Here is a 16,353-nt window from a genome sequence, read left to right as displayed (position 1 = left end):
ATTTGCAGATTGTATTCGGAATTAGGGGTGTTCGATTTGCAGATTGTATTCGGAATTAAATTTGTAGTGTGTTTGGTTCATGAGATTCATTCTCACAACTCAATCCTAGATAGATAATCATGGATAATTAGTCATAGCTAACCCTAGGCATGCACAAACATAACCGGACCGTCGGTTCACAAACCGGAACCGGTGCCGGCGGTTCAAGCGGGCCGGTTCAGGTTCAAAAACAGCGTGAACCGTAACCGGCGGTTCAAAACCGTCGTTTCGCCGGTTTGAACCGGCGGTTCAGCGGTTCCAACGGTAGGATTCCGGCTATGGCGTAGGTTTTCAGGCTAGGTGTGCAGAAAAACCGGCGGTTTACGTCAGAAAATCGGCGGTTTCTACCGAAAATCGGCGGTTTCTGATGGTTCCGGACCTTTTTCAGGTGGCAGCGTATAGGTGGCAGTGTATTGGCCTGAAAACCGGTCAGAAACCGGCGATTTCCGTCAGAAACCGTGGATTGAACAGCCGGTTCAGTCCGGAACCGCCGGTTCAGGCGGTAAACCGACCGAAATTTGAAATTTGAAATTTTTTTATTTCTTCCAGTTTTACTCATATAAATACCCCACTTCCCACATCATTTTTACTCACTCCATTCTTGTGTTAACAAGGATTTCCTTCTCAATCTCAATTTCTCTATTCTCTATCATCATTTTCTCTAATTGCTCAAGTTGTTTACTATTATATTTGTTGTTGTGTTCGTAATTTACCATTTATTCAATACTCCATATTCCATACTACTTTTATTTTGCATTATGTCTTCTTCTCATGGTGGACCAGGACGTAGTGATCGGGGCAAAGGAATTGCCCAAGATCAAAGTAGTCGTCCCAAAGATCAAAGTGACCTAGTCGTCGAGAAGTTATGGAAGAGGTTTCCCGAGTGGCGGGTGAACGCATGCAAGTAAGTTCAAAAAATATAATTATTTTTACAATTCATAATTTCATAAGATTGAGTTTTTTTATTTTTTTTGTGTTCCTAATTAAAACTTCAACTTATATAATATTTATAGATAGAAGAAGATCATAGGACTGCCATTCTACTCGCTGAAATGCATCAAGGTGGGGGGGAGCGGTGGTAGTTCCCAACAACAAGATGACGACTACGACGTGTCTATATCGTCGGACTCGGACAACAATGATGATAGATCTCATTCTCGTATTCTATCTAGCACCGACGGAAATGAGGAATGCTCCCCCTCCACCCACTAAAAAAGCATTGAATTATGATATTTTTGTTAAACACTACAAGAAGGTCCCGGTGGTAATTCCAAGTCTTAATGATCCGCTCTCTCAAGAAGAGACATATTGTATATTGTAACTATTGTGATAAAGTCTACAAATTTGCGAGTGGTGGGGGATAGGCACCCTCTGTCGTCATTTGGTGACAAAGCATCAGGTAGAATGTGGCACTGCCTTTACCCAAACTCAACTAAACTTCCAACCCGGTGGCTCAGGTTCGTCAGGTACACCTCTTTTTAAATATGATCCTAAAAATTTTGCTGACGTTATGACTAGATGGACTGCAATGAAGAATTTTTCTTTTAATGTTTATGATGACAAAAAATTTGAGGTTACTATGCAAAGTGGTTTGAACGTAGCCGTCAAAAGAGTAGGTCGAATGATTGTACAACGATCTACCGTTCGACAATGTTTGGAGAAAAAAAGTTGAATTATCACGTTATTTACTCAACTTGGGACACAAAGTGAACATTTACTCTGATGTATGGACTTATTGTTTTAATAGACATTCATACATGGGCATTACGATTCACTTTGTGGACAATAGCTGAACTTTGAACAAGCGTTTGATTGGTTTTAGAGAATTTGAGACACCACACATTGCACCCGAAATTGCTTATTTAATTATTCAAGTTTTGAATGAATTTCAATTATGCAATAAGATATTTTCTGTTAGTTTTGATAATACAACTGCTAACACTGCAAGTATTAATGACTTGATTGCGGCTTGTGCTTCGGTTATTGGTGGTAAGTATTTTCATCAAAGATGCATATGTCATATTTTGAATTTATGTGTACAAGATGCGCTTGAATTTTGGCAAAAGCATGTTAGTCCTATTAGAACTGCAGTTAGATTAATCCATCAAAAGCTGCCTATTGGCAAAGCTTGAAAGAAGTATTGCCATCAAAAGAAGGTAAGATATACGAATTTTACCATGGATGTGTCTCATAGATGGAATTCGACATATGATTGTATGAATTCTACTTCGACGCATAAAGATTCTTTGTGTGATTTTTTTAGAACCTGTCTTGTTTCTAATTTTTATCTGTCGCATAGTTGTTGGGATCATAGCGTGAGTTTATTTAAATTATTCAAATATTTCAAAAGCGAGACTGTTGAATTATCGGGTGTTTACTATTGCACTGTTGTTCGTGTTTTAGAGCATTGCATGTATATATCACTTGGTTTTAAAACTGAAAAAATGTTTCATCTTCTCCTGAATTGATGTGTGTTTTATATTATATGATTGGAAAATGACTTAAGTATTTCAGTGAGATTCCAACGGTGTTTTTGATTGCTAAGGTCTTGGATCCAAAATGGAAATTAGCCAGTACCTCTAGGATTTTAGATATTTATTATAAAAATTTGAGTTCTATTGATCTTGGTCCACTTCAAGCATTGCAAGCGGATACCAATGACCAATGGAGAGTAAACCTAACCGAAACATTTCAAATAAACCTCATGGACCGGTCAATTGTCTAATAAACCTTTGAGTTTTAGTTGCGTGCTCTCTACACCAAATATGAAACCAAGTATAACAGTACCCACCAAGTCAGAAGACCTACCCCTCCTCAACAACATAATTTTGGCTTCGCATTTCAAACTGATTATGATGACCCCGACGCGCAATCCCAATTAGCCGACCTATACAACTACAGCACCGGTGGAAGGTCGACCTCAGGTATAGTAAGTGAGATAGATTTATATTTCGATTCACTCTTTTACTTTGGTGATGAAGGTCCTACTCCTCCCGCCCAAATCGACGTCCTCATTCGTGGGGAACACACGAGAAAGATTTTCCCATACTTGCGTCAATGGCCAATGAGATTTTTTCGGTTCCGACTTCCACTGTCGCCGTCGAGTCCGCTTTCAATGTTGGATCACGTGTGTTGGATGAATCAAGAGGTAAGCTCTCCGCAAAAAATATGGAAGCCGTGATGTTACTTGATGATTGGGCCACAGCTGACGTCAGAGAACAAGAAAATGATTGGGATGATCGTCAGGAGGAATCACAAGAAGAATTCACCGGGGATGAATCGTAGGCCAACCGTCAACTGCCGGCCAATCAAGCCAAATAGGTAAGTAAGTTAAGAGAACTACGTGGGCTTTGATTCCCTAATGCAAATGAGCATTGGGGATACGTAGGCACCTCAACTTAAATTTTAAATCTAAGTTGAGCTCAAGTCCTTTTTCCTTTATTTTTTTTTCCATTTTTTTCTACTTAAATATGCAAATACAATTAAATAATTGTATTTGTATATACTCTAGTCGGTTAAGTAGATTTCTCTATAAGGCTAAATCCGGGAAACTTTTGACAATTCTACTATAATTGTTGATTGTTAGACTAAACTCAACATTTAAGGTTGAATTGCTAAAGGTGTCCTCAATTTAGTTATGTAGAAACATCTCCTTCGCCGACTAAGAGTATATATACTTATAAATTTATTGTTCAGAACTTCAAGTCTTTTTTGTAATTCGTAATTAGCTTCGTTGTAGACTAGTAGTGTCGTTGTATTTAAATTTTTTGTTTAAGACTTCAAGTTTTTTGTGATTTGTAATTGTTGTAACTTGTAATCCCAATAAAATTGCAATTTTCATAGTGATTTTTCAATTTTATTTACGCACATTTCATAGATAAATAAATAAGAAAATGTAAAAAAAAATTACAAACCTCCGAACCAGCCCGGAACCGGCGGTTTCGGCCAAAAACCAGGGGTTTTGAACCGCCCCATGAACCAGAAGTTTTTTGAACCGGAACCGGAACCGCCGGAACCCTTGGTGGGCCGGTTCCGGTTCATGAAAATGTTGAACCGTGAACCGCCGGTTCCAAACCGGAACCGGTGGTTTTTTAACCGTGTGCATCCCTAGCTAACCCCTTACGACTAAAATAATCCCACAACTCAATCCTAAATTATATCTTGGTATTATTCTATCTTGGCAACCGAACACCACTTAAGTAATTTAATGTCCATGCGAAAGCGTAGTAGGTACCAAATCATTTTTGACAGATAATAACTATCGATCCACTCGACTTTCTATTTCTAGTTTTATCCTAGATCTAACCTAAATACTTTGAGATTTTTCATATTCGCATCTGGCGCTGGTCTCATTTGTTGGAATCGTGATTGGACAAAGAATTTGAACAATAATAAATGTGACGAGACATTTAATTTTGTGAAATTAAATGCAATTGGGTCGATTTACGTTTGGAGAGACGACCGTAGTATATTCATTTTCTCAAATTTGATTCCCGGTGAGTGAGAAATACTCACTATGTCCCCTTAATTTTGTCACAATTTGAACGGGCATGTGTTTTAAGAAATGTAATGGAAAGTGGGTTGAAAAAGTTAGTGAAAAGTGAGTCCTACTTTTATATATTAGTTTTATAATAAAATGTTAGTTGAAATGATAAAAAGTGAGTTAGTGGAATATCAGGTCCACTACCGAAAATGATAAAAAGTGAAATGTGACAATTTTGATGGACGGACGGAAATGGAAAAATGTGAGAAAATTTGAGGGATGGAGGAAGTAATGGATTAAAGTTTGTCACAATAAAGCTAAAAGGGAGCCATGAGAAAAGCAAATGGATTAATTAACTGTTGTTAATTATCCCACATCGGGGATGATAATCTCATTGAAAAGAGGTATCTCTGTATACCCATGAACCTGACATCATTTTCTTTTCCCCTCTTTGTGTGTGAATTTACCACAGAGTGCAACCCACGAACTACTGCGTAGAGTTTGGATCGGTATTCTTATCAAAACATGACATGCTTCATCACCACATATTTATCAGTTAATATGGCAAACAATTTCCATTTCAGAGAGTAATAAAAATGGGAGACACTGTTTAGAGAGCGATTCATCTAAATCATACTCTTCCGTCCACAATTAATTGACACCAATTTCATTTTTCGTCGATTCACAGTTAATTGACACCCTTACTTTTTACTAGTTTTGATAATGGACCTCACGTTCCACTAACTTATCACACTCACATTTTATTATAAAACTAATATATAAAAATAGGACTCACATTTTAGTAACATTTTCAATCCACTTTCCACTAGGGGTGTCGAAACGGGTAGCGGGTATCGGGAAACCCTCATCCCCGACCCGCTACCTGACGACAAAGGGAAACAAGGCGGGATCGGGTAGTTTGTTTTAAATTTTTGGGGGTATGGGTATACCCGCTACCTGCGCGGGTATACCTGCTACCCGCGCGAGTATACTCGTTAAACCCGATAATGCCCGTTATTTTTAGGGTTAGGGTTTTAAAATATTTTATTTTAGTTAATTAGTTTCAAGTTTATATACAGGGTTCAGGGTATATTACATTTTTGAATGGTGATTTAATTTTAGATATGCTTGATGTCTCTATCATATTTGTTTATTTGAAATTTGGATTTGCATTATATTTCATACGTAGTCCTATTATATTTAAGAGATGAGAAATCACCATATTTGTGCATAGTTAATAGTTGAAAATTATGCAAATACAACAAATAAAAAAAATACAAATCTAAAATCATAGTGTAGCAACTAGTAACAATCCCAAAATCCATTCTAGAATTACAAACATGTACGTAAAATTATTGTATTAGATGACTAAATTACATAAAATCCATTGATGATGAGCGAAAACTAAAAGTATAATATCATTGAATAATATAATACACAATTCAAATTATGTCTGCGGGTTTGGGTACCCGCAACTGCGGGTTTTTGATACCCGATGCGGGTATTGGGTTACCTGAATAACTATACGGGTCGGGATTGAGAGTGTAATATTGAAGTTTTCGGGTACGAGTACCCGCAAAATCGGGTTTGGGTATCCGTGGGTACCCGTTTCGGCACCCTTACTTTCCACTATGTATTTTTTAAACCCGTGCCATGTTAAACGAGATCAATTAATTGTGGACGTAGTGAGTAAACATTTGCAGACGTTCCATAAGAGAGCTCTGTAAACAACAACTCAAATGGGAGAGACGTGAAATTGTAAGATAATTAACCGTGGATCTTAGATATCACGCATATAACCCTCCATGCACAAGTTAAATGAAAGAGATGAAAGCTCACACATGAAGTAAAGGAGATGGAAGCTTCGAGAGACTAGCCAACGACTATCCTAGCTCAACAGCCAACGTCTATGTTAGTTAGTTAGTTATAGTTTGTTGAAGTTAGTTATCCTAGTTGGCACTAGATATTTTGTAGCTTTCTTTTGTTAGTTCACTAGGTATATAAGGTGAACTCTCCCATTGTAAACATAACGTCTCATTTGATCAATAATAGAAGTAGAAACTTTTATCTCTAGCATGATGATGCTTAGATCATAATCTTTTCATGGTACCAGAGCAACATTTTTTTCTTCCGCAAATCTCTCTCTGATTTTTTGATTTTTGTTCATTATGAACGGACGCAATCGAGCTCCGATTCCTCCTTCAGATGATACTTCGAGTCCTTATTATCTCCATCCAAGTGTTAATCCTGGTGTAGTTCTTGTTCCACAATTGTTGATTGGATCTAACTACTCAACGTGGAGCCGCTCCTTCATCACAGCTCTTCTAGCCAAAAACAAATTGGTTTTTGTTGATGGATCTATAGTTCGACCAAATGGAGATGATCTGCTCCATCAAGCGTGGATCAGATGTAACAGCATGGTTGTTTCGTGGTTGCGCAACTCAGTTTCACCTCATATTTGCTCAAGTGTCATGTTTCTGGACAATGCATACGAGATCTGGTCAGATTTGAAGGATCGGTTTTCACCTGGAGATTCTGCTCGTTCATATCAATTGAGACAACAACTGATGACTCTTAATCAAGGAAATTTTGATGTTAGCAGCTACTTTATTAATTTGAGATCAGTTTGGGATGAATTCAAAAATTCTCAGCCTCTCTCATGGTGCAATTGCAATCGCTGCACATGTAATAGTGCGACTAGATGGAATCAGCACCAGGAGAATGAGTGCACAATGCAGTTCTTGATTGGCTTAAATCCTAGTTTTTCTCAAATCAGATCTAATATCCTGACAAACACTCCTTTGCCTTCACTTTCTAAGGTGTTTTCCTTGGTTGTTCAGAAAGAAAGACAATGACGCATAGATGGAAAAGCTATATCTTCAACCTACTCTTCTGCTCCTGCGCCAGTTTCGAGTGAACAACCTTTTGCTAATGCTGCTTCAAATTTTGGCAGAGGATTCAACAAGTTTCTGTGCACTCATTGTGGCAAAACTAACCATAATGTGGATAAATGTTTCTTTCTTCACGGTTTTCCCCCAGGATATGGAAGAGATAAGCCAAAACCTACTGGATTCACTCAATCTAGTTCATACAAGCAAAGATCTGTCAATTGTGTTGAAGACAATTCAGAATCTTCTAATTGGAGATGATCTCAGACTGGATCTCAACTTGTTGCTGCAAACCTGCTTAGTATGGATCAATATCAACAGCTTGTGAATCTCTTGCAAAGCCAACTCCACACTCAAAACTCCCTCACCTCCTCTGAATCTGCTCAAGCAACACAGCCAAACTCTCAAGCTGCAGAATCATCCATTCCTTTTTCTGGTACGGTTTGCCTTTCACCTTCTGTTTACCGTTTATCTTCTACATATTCTAGCCTATCTACATGGACTTTAGATACAGGCGCCACACATCATGTTTGTTATGATCCATCCATGCTAACATCTGCTTCTCCAATAGCCAATGCTTCTGTTAATCTGCCTAATGGCCAAACAGCTGCTATCACTCACATAGGTACTGTCATTCTCACTCCACAAATCACCCTCACTTCTGTTTTACATGTCCCTTTCTTCTCATTCAATTTACTTTCTGTCGGTGCTTTAACCAAACATACCTCTTGCACTGTCACTTTCACTCACAAGCATTTCCAAATCCAGGAAGCTACACATGGGATAATGATTGGGAAGGGTAGCCGTGTTGGAAACCTCTACATACTCGATCTACCCCAGCCTTCACAGCCTTCACATATTGATTCAAGCTTAACAAAAACTCATGCTCTTGCTGATGTCCTTCAGCCTACTGTCTTTATGAATTCTATTGTTAGTTTGGATGTATGGCACCAACGTTTGGGCCACCCTTCACTAAATAAACTCAAGCTTTTGTCTGATTTTTTGTCAGCTTCTAATTCTCAAATTTCTTCATGCTATATTTGTCCAATTGCAAAACAAAGAAAATTACCTTTTCCTGATTCTGACAGCAGATCCTCTGATATTTTTGATTTGATCCATTGTGATGTATGGGGGCCTTTCCATACTCCTACACACAATGGATTCAAATATTTCCTCACAATTGTAGATGATTTCTCTCGGTTTGTTTGGACTTTTCTGTTTACTCAGAAATCAGAGGTTCCCACCATAATGTCTCAGTTCTTTTCCACTGTCCATACTCAGTTCTCTAAGAAAATAAAGGTGTTGAGAACTGACAGTGCCCCTGAGTTCAACCTTTCTTCTCTTCTCTCTACATATGGGACTATATCCCAACATTCATGTGTTGAAACCCCCCAACAAAACGCAAGAGTGGTAAGGAAACACCAACATCTTTTGAATGTTGCAAGAAGCCTGCTATTCCAGTCACATCTATCCATAGAGTTCTGGGGGGAGTGCATTTTGACAGCTTCCTTTCTTATAAACAGACTCCCATCATATGTTCTACCTGATAAATTGACACCTTTCCAACTTTTGTTCAATAAACCCCCATCATACTCGAGTCTAAGAGTTTTTGGATGCCTTTGCTTTGCTTCAACATTGGACAAAGGAAGAGACAAATTCTCACCAAGAGCTGTCAAATGCATTTTCATTGGCTATCCATCTGGTTATAAGGGATATAAGGTTATGGATTTGGACAATAATAACATCTTTATCAGCAGAAATGTTGTCTTTCATGAAAGGGAATTCCCACTCTCACAACAAGAACCTGCTTCTTTTTCAATTTTTCCCTTCCTAGACCAGAAAACATTCAGCCTCAGCAAAACACGCACTCTCATCTCTCCTTTCTGCCATAGAAAAATCCTCACCCAAACACTCACTCTCCTTCTTCTTTTCTGCCACAACAAGATACCCTTCAGTCAGATACTCTGCCATCCACAGCTCCTAACCGTTCCACTTCAGGAAGAAATGTCAAAACACCAACACACCTCACTGACTAGATATGTAATTCAGTGGGCTCTAACTCCAAATACCCCATTTCTTCATATTTCTCCTTTGCTAAGCTTTCCACTCCTTATCTCAAGTTCATCACTCTTCTTTCCATCCTCACCGAGCCTAACTCCTACAAACAAGCAGCCCAACATCCTGAGTGGGTACTGGCTATGCAAGAGGAGTTACAAGCTCTGATAAGGATGGATACTTGGTTAATTACAGTACTGCCTCCAGGCAAAATACCTATATCTTGCAAGTGGGTGTATAAAATAAAGTTCAAGGCTGATGCTTCAGTAGAAAGGTACAAAGCTCGGTTGGTTGCTAAGGGTTTTACACAGCAGGCTGCAGTGGATTTCCATGACACTTTTTCACCTGTTGCAAAACTCACCACTGTTAAGATGGTTCTTGCTCTTGCTGCTATACATGGATGGAAGCTTGCTCACCTTGATATCAACAATGCATTTCTATATGGTGAGCTAGATGAAGAAATATACATGACATTGCCACCGGGTTTGATTGTTCCAGAGAATTCAACAGGATCTGGACAGCTTGTTTGCAAGCTTAGAAAGTCTCTTTATGGGCTCAAACAGGCTTCTAGGCAATGGTATTTGAAGTTTTCGCAAGTTTTAGCTGGTTTTGGCCTCTCACAATGTGCATCAGATCACTCCTACTCCTATAAACACTCTACTAATGGATCTTACTTTGGGATAGTCATCTATGTAGATGATATTCTTGTTGCCTCGAGTGATGATACACAAATTGCAAGCTTCAAGGAGTTCCTCAACAATCATTTTAAGTACAAAGACCTAGGCTCTCCCAAGTATTTCCTTGGAATTGAAATTGCAAGAAATGCCAGTGGGATTTTCATTTCACAACATAAATATGCCTTGGATCTTGTCAGTGATGCAGGTCTACTTGGCTGTAAGTCATCCAACATTCCCATGGATTCATCTAAAAACTTACAGCAAGAAGAAGGGGAGCCACTTTCTGATCCTACAGCCTATAGAAGGCTCATTGGTCGGCTGGTATACCTCTGCATCACCAGGCCGGATATTACTTTTGCAGTTAATAAACTGAGCCAATTCTTGGCTAAACCTTGCTCAGGACACATGCTAGCAGCTGAAAAGGTTCTTAAATATTTGAAACGCACTCTAGGCCATGGACTCTTCTACTCAGCCAAGGCAAATCCTTCCCTTAGCATCTTCTCAGATGCTGACTGGGCCGCGTGCCCAGATACAAGAAAGAGTATATCTGGTTTTTGTCTATTTTTGGGGAGTTCTTTGATCTCTTGGCGTTCGAAGAAACAACACACGGTCTCTAGATCCTCGGCTGAATCAGAATATAGAGCAATGGCCTTGGCATGTTGTGAAGTTGTTTGGATCCTAGCCTTACTCAAAGACTTTGGAGTTTCTGTTAAGCAACCAGTCCCTCTCTATTGTGACAATCAAGCAACGATTTACATTAGTTCCAATCCGGTGTTTCACGAGCGCACCAAACACATAGAGATCTACTGTCATACTGTTCGGGAGAAGCTTCTTGAAGGTATCATCAAACCAGTGCATGTCCATAATAATCTACAACTCGCCGACATATTCACCAAGCCTTTGCCTTCCACACCTTTTCACACCCTCTTGTCCAAGATGGATTTCACAACTGTGTATAGGTCATCTTCAGGGGGGCTCTTAGATATCACGCATATAACCCTCCATGCACAAGTCAAATGAAAGAGATGAAAGCTCACACATGAAGTAAAGGAGATGGAAGCTTCGAGAGACTAGCCAACGGCTATCTTAGGTCAACAGCCAATGGCAATGTTAGTTAGTTAGTTATAGTTTGTTGAAGTTAGTTAACCTAGGTGGCACTAGATATTTTGTAGCTTTCTTTTGTTAGTTCACTAGGTATATAAGGTGAACTCTCCCATTTTAAACATAACGTCTCATTCGATCAATAATAGAAGTAGAAACTTTTCTCTCTAGCATGATGATGCTTAGATCATAATCTTCTCAGTAGATGAAACGAAATAGAAATAATTCGGTGCCAATGAAGCGAAAAAAGTAACTAGACTTTGTGTATAAACATGTGACTTTGACTAGAAACGATCCATTTTCATGAATCATCGTTAATACTCCCATCATCTAAACTAAGTTGTGTCGTATTCCTTTTTGGGATGTCCCAATTAAATTGAGTCATTTTCTTTTTTGACTAATAACAAAACATCTAATCACTTTTACTTTATTTCATCATCTACTTACTATCTCTTTATCTTTCTTATTTTATTCATCTCTCCTACTTTTCAACATAATTTCTTAATTTCCGTGCACAAAAGTTTTGTCTCAACTTAGTTGGGATATAAGGGGTATTAAACATGTCTTTTTTTCCATAAAATTTCATTTATAGATGAGTTATCTACCCTATCAAACATGCGCTATATATATAATTTGACACATTTTACTGCTTTAATACAAGTTGAAGCCGATTTGTACACGAAGGTGACGTTCGGTTTCCTAGATAAAATAATACTAAGATATAATTTAAGTGTGAGTTGTGAGATTATTTTAGTTATAGGAGGTTAACTATGACTAATTATACCGTGAATATCCATCCAGGACATGAGATTGATCATAAACCAAGCACACTACATATTTAATCTTGAGATATAATCTTGCAAACCGAACACGCTCATAAGAGAATAACTACAATTCATTTAAATGTTAGACTGTTGCACCTATTCTTACTCAACAGGGCTATCCGTAACAGAGTCTTGGTGAGAGATTTAGCAAAATACATATGACATTTGTAAGCTACGATGATTTTCAGTTGATGATGGAGCTAATTGCTAGGCAATTGCTAGTCATGTTGATGAGCTTATCCGTAAGGCTGTGCAATGGTGAATCCGTGGAGATCGTATCCTGGCAGTCTCCGATGTATGTTATCACGGCACTCAGCATGCTGTTCACCGTGCTCTTGTCTTGAGCTGCGAGCGCGTCCGCGGCCTTCCCGTAGTTCTCGGCCGCGGTCTCAAACCCGTCCCTGCAGTCGCTGAGCACGGACGAGTGCTGGGGAGGGTTCCCCGGGTTCATAGCGAGCTTCTGCGCAGTTTCCTGGCCGTATCTGGAGAACACGGCCCCGGCCTGAATGGCCACGTCGAGGACGGACTGGATGTCCGTTTCCCCGTCTAGGTACGGCGCCACCGTGGACAGGCAAAGGGCGGGGTGGTCGGTCGACTCGCAGATTTTCTCCAATGCTGGATCGGCGGGATCGTCGTCTGACGGGGCGTTGGATGGCGACAGATCGTACTCGTTGCTTGGAGCGATGGACGGGGCTTCTGAGGACGTCGGGGGTAGCGAGATGGAGGGATTTTGAGTGTCGATTTGGTAGTCTATGTCGTCGAATAGCGATGGCCCTGGCGCCGGCTCGTCGTCAAATAACGATGGCCATGGTGCCGGCTCGTCGTCATATAACGATGGCCCTGGCGCTGGCCCTTGGGACGAGCCGGGGGCCGGCCGCGGGGATTGTGCTAGATGGTTGGGGAGGAGGAGGGAGGAGAAGAAGAGGAGGATGAATAACAAGTTTAGATTGTTGTTTAGGGCCATTTTTTTGTTTTGGCTTTTGTTTCTTGTGTTTTTTTTGAGCAATCAAAGCAATTAAGTTGGAGTTTTGGTGGAGGGACAGATGATTCGGATTGAGAGGGGGAGTTGGTTAGTTAGGATTCTGAGATGAGTTTTGGATCAAACGTTTTTACCACAACTTGTTTTTAGCAATTTGCGAGTTTTAACGGATAAAATCATGTAAAATACTCCATCCGTCCGTCAACAAATGTCTCAATTTTAACGGGTGCGAGTTTTAAAAACTATTTTACTTTATGAAAAAATTCGAGGAAAAAGGTTAGTAGAAGGTGGTTCCTACTTTTATATTTGGTTGTATAATAACTATGAGTCGAATGAGTTAGTGGAAAGTGGAATCCATTTACCTAACAAAAAGTAAAAGTGAAATGAGACATTTATTGACGATGGAGTACATTATTTTTGTGGCTCATATTAAGAGCATCCACAATCAGGATAGGCTAGTAATAGTCAAGCCAAAAACTCCTCCTGTCACATCATCATGCCCTTCCCATAGCCTAGCCACTGCCCTAGACAAGCAATAACCTAGCAATACCCTAGCTAATGCCCTACCCCAACAAATAAATTAACAAATACGATTAATTCATTTTAATTGTTGGTGTTTATCAAATATTAAAAAAATGAAGTGCAATGAATTGTAAATATAGATTATAAATAAAACAATTTTAAAAATAAATAAAAAATTTTGGCTAGCCGGTTAGTCCATACCCTAGCTCTAGGGCGTTGGTTTTTCATCCTTTCGGCTAGCTTATCGTGGATGCTCTAAACTATGACATATATACTACTTCCTCCGTCCACAAAAAATTGGTAAATTAAGAGAGATGGAGAGAAAAAATCGGTAAAGTAAGTGAGATAGAGAAAAATAAAACAAGTAAAGTATGAGAGATGGAAGAAAAAGTGGAAAAATATAAGAGATAAACTTTCTATTTTAAGAAATGAGACTATTTTTCGTGGACTATTCTAAAATAGAAAAATGAGACTATTTTTCGTGGACGGATGGAGTATTAGAAACTACAAGGCCATAGAAAATACTACTCGGTTGGGTAAAATTCTGTGGACACCGCTTTGGACTCAACTGGGTGGAAGTTAGAAAGCAATTCCTACTTAGTCGGATAAAATTGTGTGGACACCACACCACCTCTTTGGAGGTAACTAGGTGGAAGTTAGGGAGTGATTCCTACCCGGTCGGGTATAACTCTATGGAGTTTTGCCTTGTTTGACCTGGCCATCGAGTATAAGTCCCTGAAGTCACCCTTTCTTCCCTCGATCGGGTGGAGTTTCAAGCACAATTCCTATCCGATCGGGTATGAACTTCAGCCTTGTGTTGTTCGGGCATCCTTCTTTCTTTATTTTGAACCGTTTTCACTTATTTCTTCACATATACTTAATAAACTCATCACATTACCAAATAGAATGAAATTGATTGAAAAACTAACATTTGACCAATTGAACTTTTCAATATGTACAGCAATCAAATATAAATCCTTACTAAACTTCAAATTTATCAACTCCCCAAACTTAAACAATTATTTTCTCTAGACAAAGGAAAAAAAAAAAAAACTCTTTTATATAGGTCTAGATTATCATCATTACTTTGAGTAACAAAACTTAGAAGTATAAATTTAAGTGCAAAGTAACATGTACAAAAGATTAAACGTTAATCAAATGCTACTAACTCATATGTCATCTAGTCATTATATACTCAAAAGTCAATTGCTACTAACTCATATGTCACCTATTAATACACTCACAAGTAGATGTTGTATGATGCATATCTTTCACTCAAGTGTATAAAGCAAAGTGTATACATTCAAAACAAAGTCATATGCAATATTTATCACAGACTTGCTCCAAATCTATATTTCTTCCACTAAAGCATAAATATAATCCTAAAATAAAAAAGGTCTTTATATAGAGTTAAAATGTAGGCACTTTTGAAGATAGGGAAATATAGGTTACAGTAGCTAAATTTATAAAAAAAAATACAAGTGCTCGAATTTGTTTTAAACATCCAAGCTGGATAGGGCTGTCAAATTGGATATCGGGTATTGGATACCCGATACACGAACCCGAAAAAATCGGGTAATTGGATACCCGATACCCGAAAAATCGGGTTTCGGGTCGGGATCGGGTATTGGATTTTTTGGATTTTCGGGTATCGGGTACCCGATACCCGATCGGGTAATACCCGAATACCCAAAAATTATATATAATTTTACTAATCTTTTATTTAATTTGTCACATTTATCAACTAATTCAATTAGGGAATTTAGGGTTCTACACATTATAATATTTAATTAATCCATAGTACACTCATTTGCTAAAATAAATCGAATATTATATTCTGTAAATTCTCAAATTAGATTGAATAATTATTCAGCCTAATTAATTAGAATATCATTATTATACTAGTAATTTTGTTTTGTAACACTGTGTATCAATAGGATAATAAGAAAATATGATTTTAACATGGTTGGCTTTTAACTTTTTACTATTAGTAAACAAAGAGTGATAATTCGTACTACTCCATATTTAGAGATGAGCAAATTTTGAAACACAGATTGGGTGTTAGTGACAGATTTTTATTTTTATTCTTGAAGGTTGCACCAGAAATAAATCCAAACATGTAAAATTATTGGTGCTACTACTAATTCAACCAACTGCGCCACTTGAAAGTAAATTTTAGTTAATTCTCCATCTGTAAAATATTATGAATTTTTTTTTTAAATCGGGTATCGGGTACCCGATTTTTCGGGACTGGATACCCGAATCGGGTATCCGGGTACCCGAAAATTTTTTCGGATCGGGTATCGGGTAGCAATTTTTTGGATTTTCAGGATCGGGTACCCGAAAATTTCGGGTCGGGTACCCGCGGGTACCCGATTTGACAGCCCTAAAGCTGGACCAGACACATGTCTTTGGAAATTCAGAATCTCTTTGGAGATATCAATGATTTTTTTCAACTCCAATGTTATTGTCTTCATTTTGTTATGTTTTTTTTTTATTTATGTTTAACTTGCACAATGTAACCAAAAAAATATCTTATGTTTTGCTAAAAAGTACAGATGGATGTCTCAGTTTTAATCATTGTATAAAATATGTCTTCACACATTTTGCTTTCCACAAGAAATTAATTTGCATGAACTGTCACATAGCCTTGTTTTCATTTTACTATGTTGAGTATAAATATGTCAAACTTTGTTGGATTTTAATCAGTTTATTACTAAGGAAGAAATTTGATAGTTAGCAAAGTTTCTAACCAATCTAGAATGGAAAACAAGAAAGCATCACA

The 16,353-nt window shown here is 38.3% G+C and overlaps 1 protein-coding gene across 1 annotated transcript; it reads right to left on the bottom strand.

Moving 5' to 3' along the window:
* Positions 1-12,251: 12,251 nt before the first annotated feature.
* LOC121777124 lies at positions 12,252-13,031 on the bottom strand. Its single transcript, XM_042174266.1, has one exon. The coding sequence runs from the start codon at positions 13,029-13,031 to the stop codon at positions 12,252-12,254; it is 780 nt and encodes a 259-aa protein (XP_042030200.1).
* Between the last annotated feature and the right edge of the window lie 3,322 nt (positions 13,032-16,353).

Source organism: Salvia splendens, chromosome 2 (assembly GCF_004379255.2).
Source record: "Salvia splendens isolate huo1 chromosome 2, SspV2, whole genome shotgun sequence".
NCBI classification, from domain to species: Eukaryota; Viridiplantae; Streptophyta; class Magnoliopsida; order Lamiales; family Lamiaceae; genus Salvia; species Salvia splendens.
The sequence above is the reverse complement of the archived record's forward strand: the minus strand, read 5'-3'. Positions and strand labels throughout refer to the sequence as shown.

Coding starts and splice junctions, on each gene's coding strand:
- LOC121777124 (XM_042174266.1), bottom strand. CDS start 13,031: ATGGCCCTAAACAACAATCTAAACTTGTTATTCATCCTCCTCTTCTTC.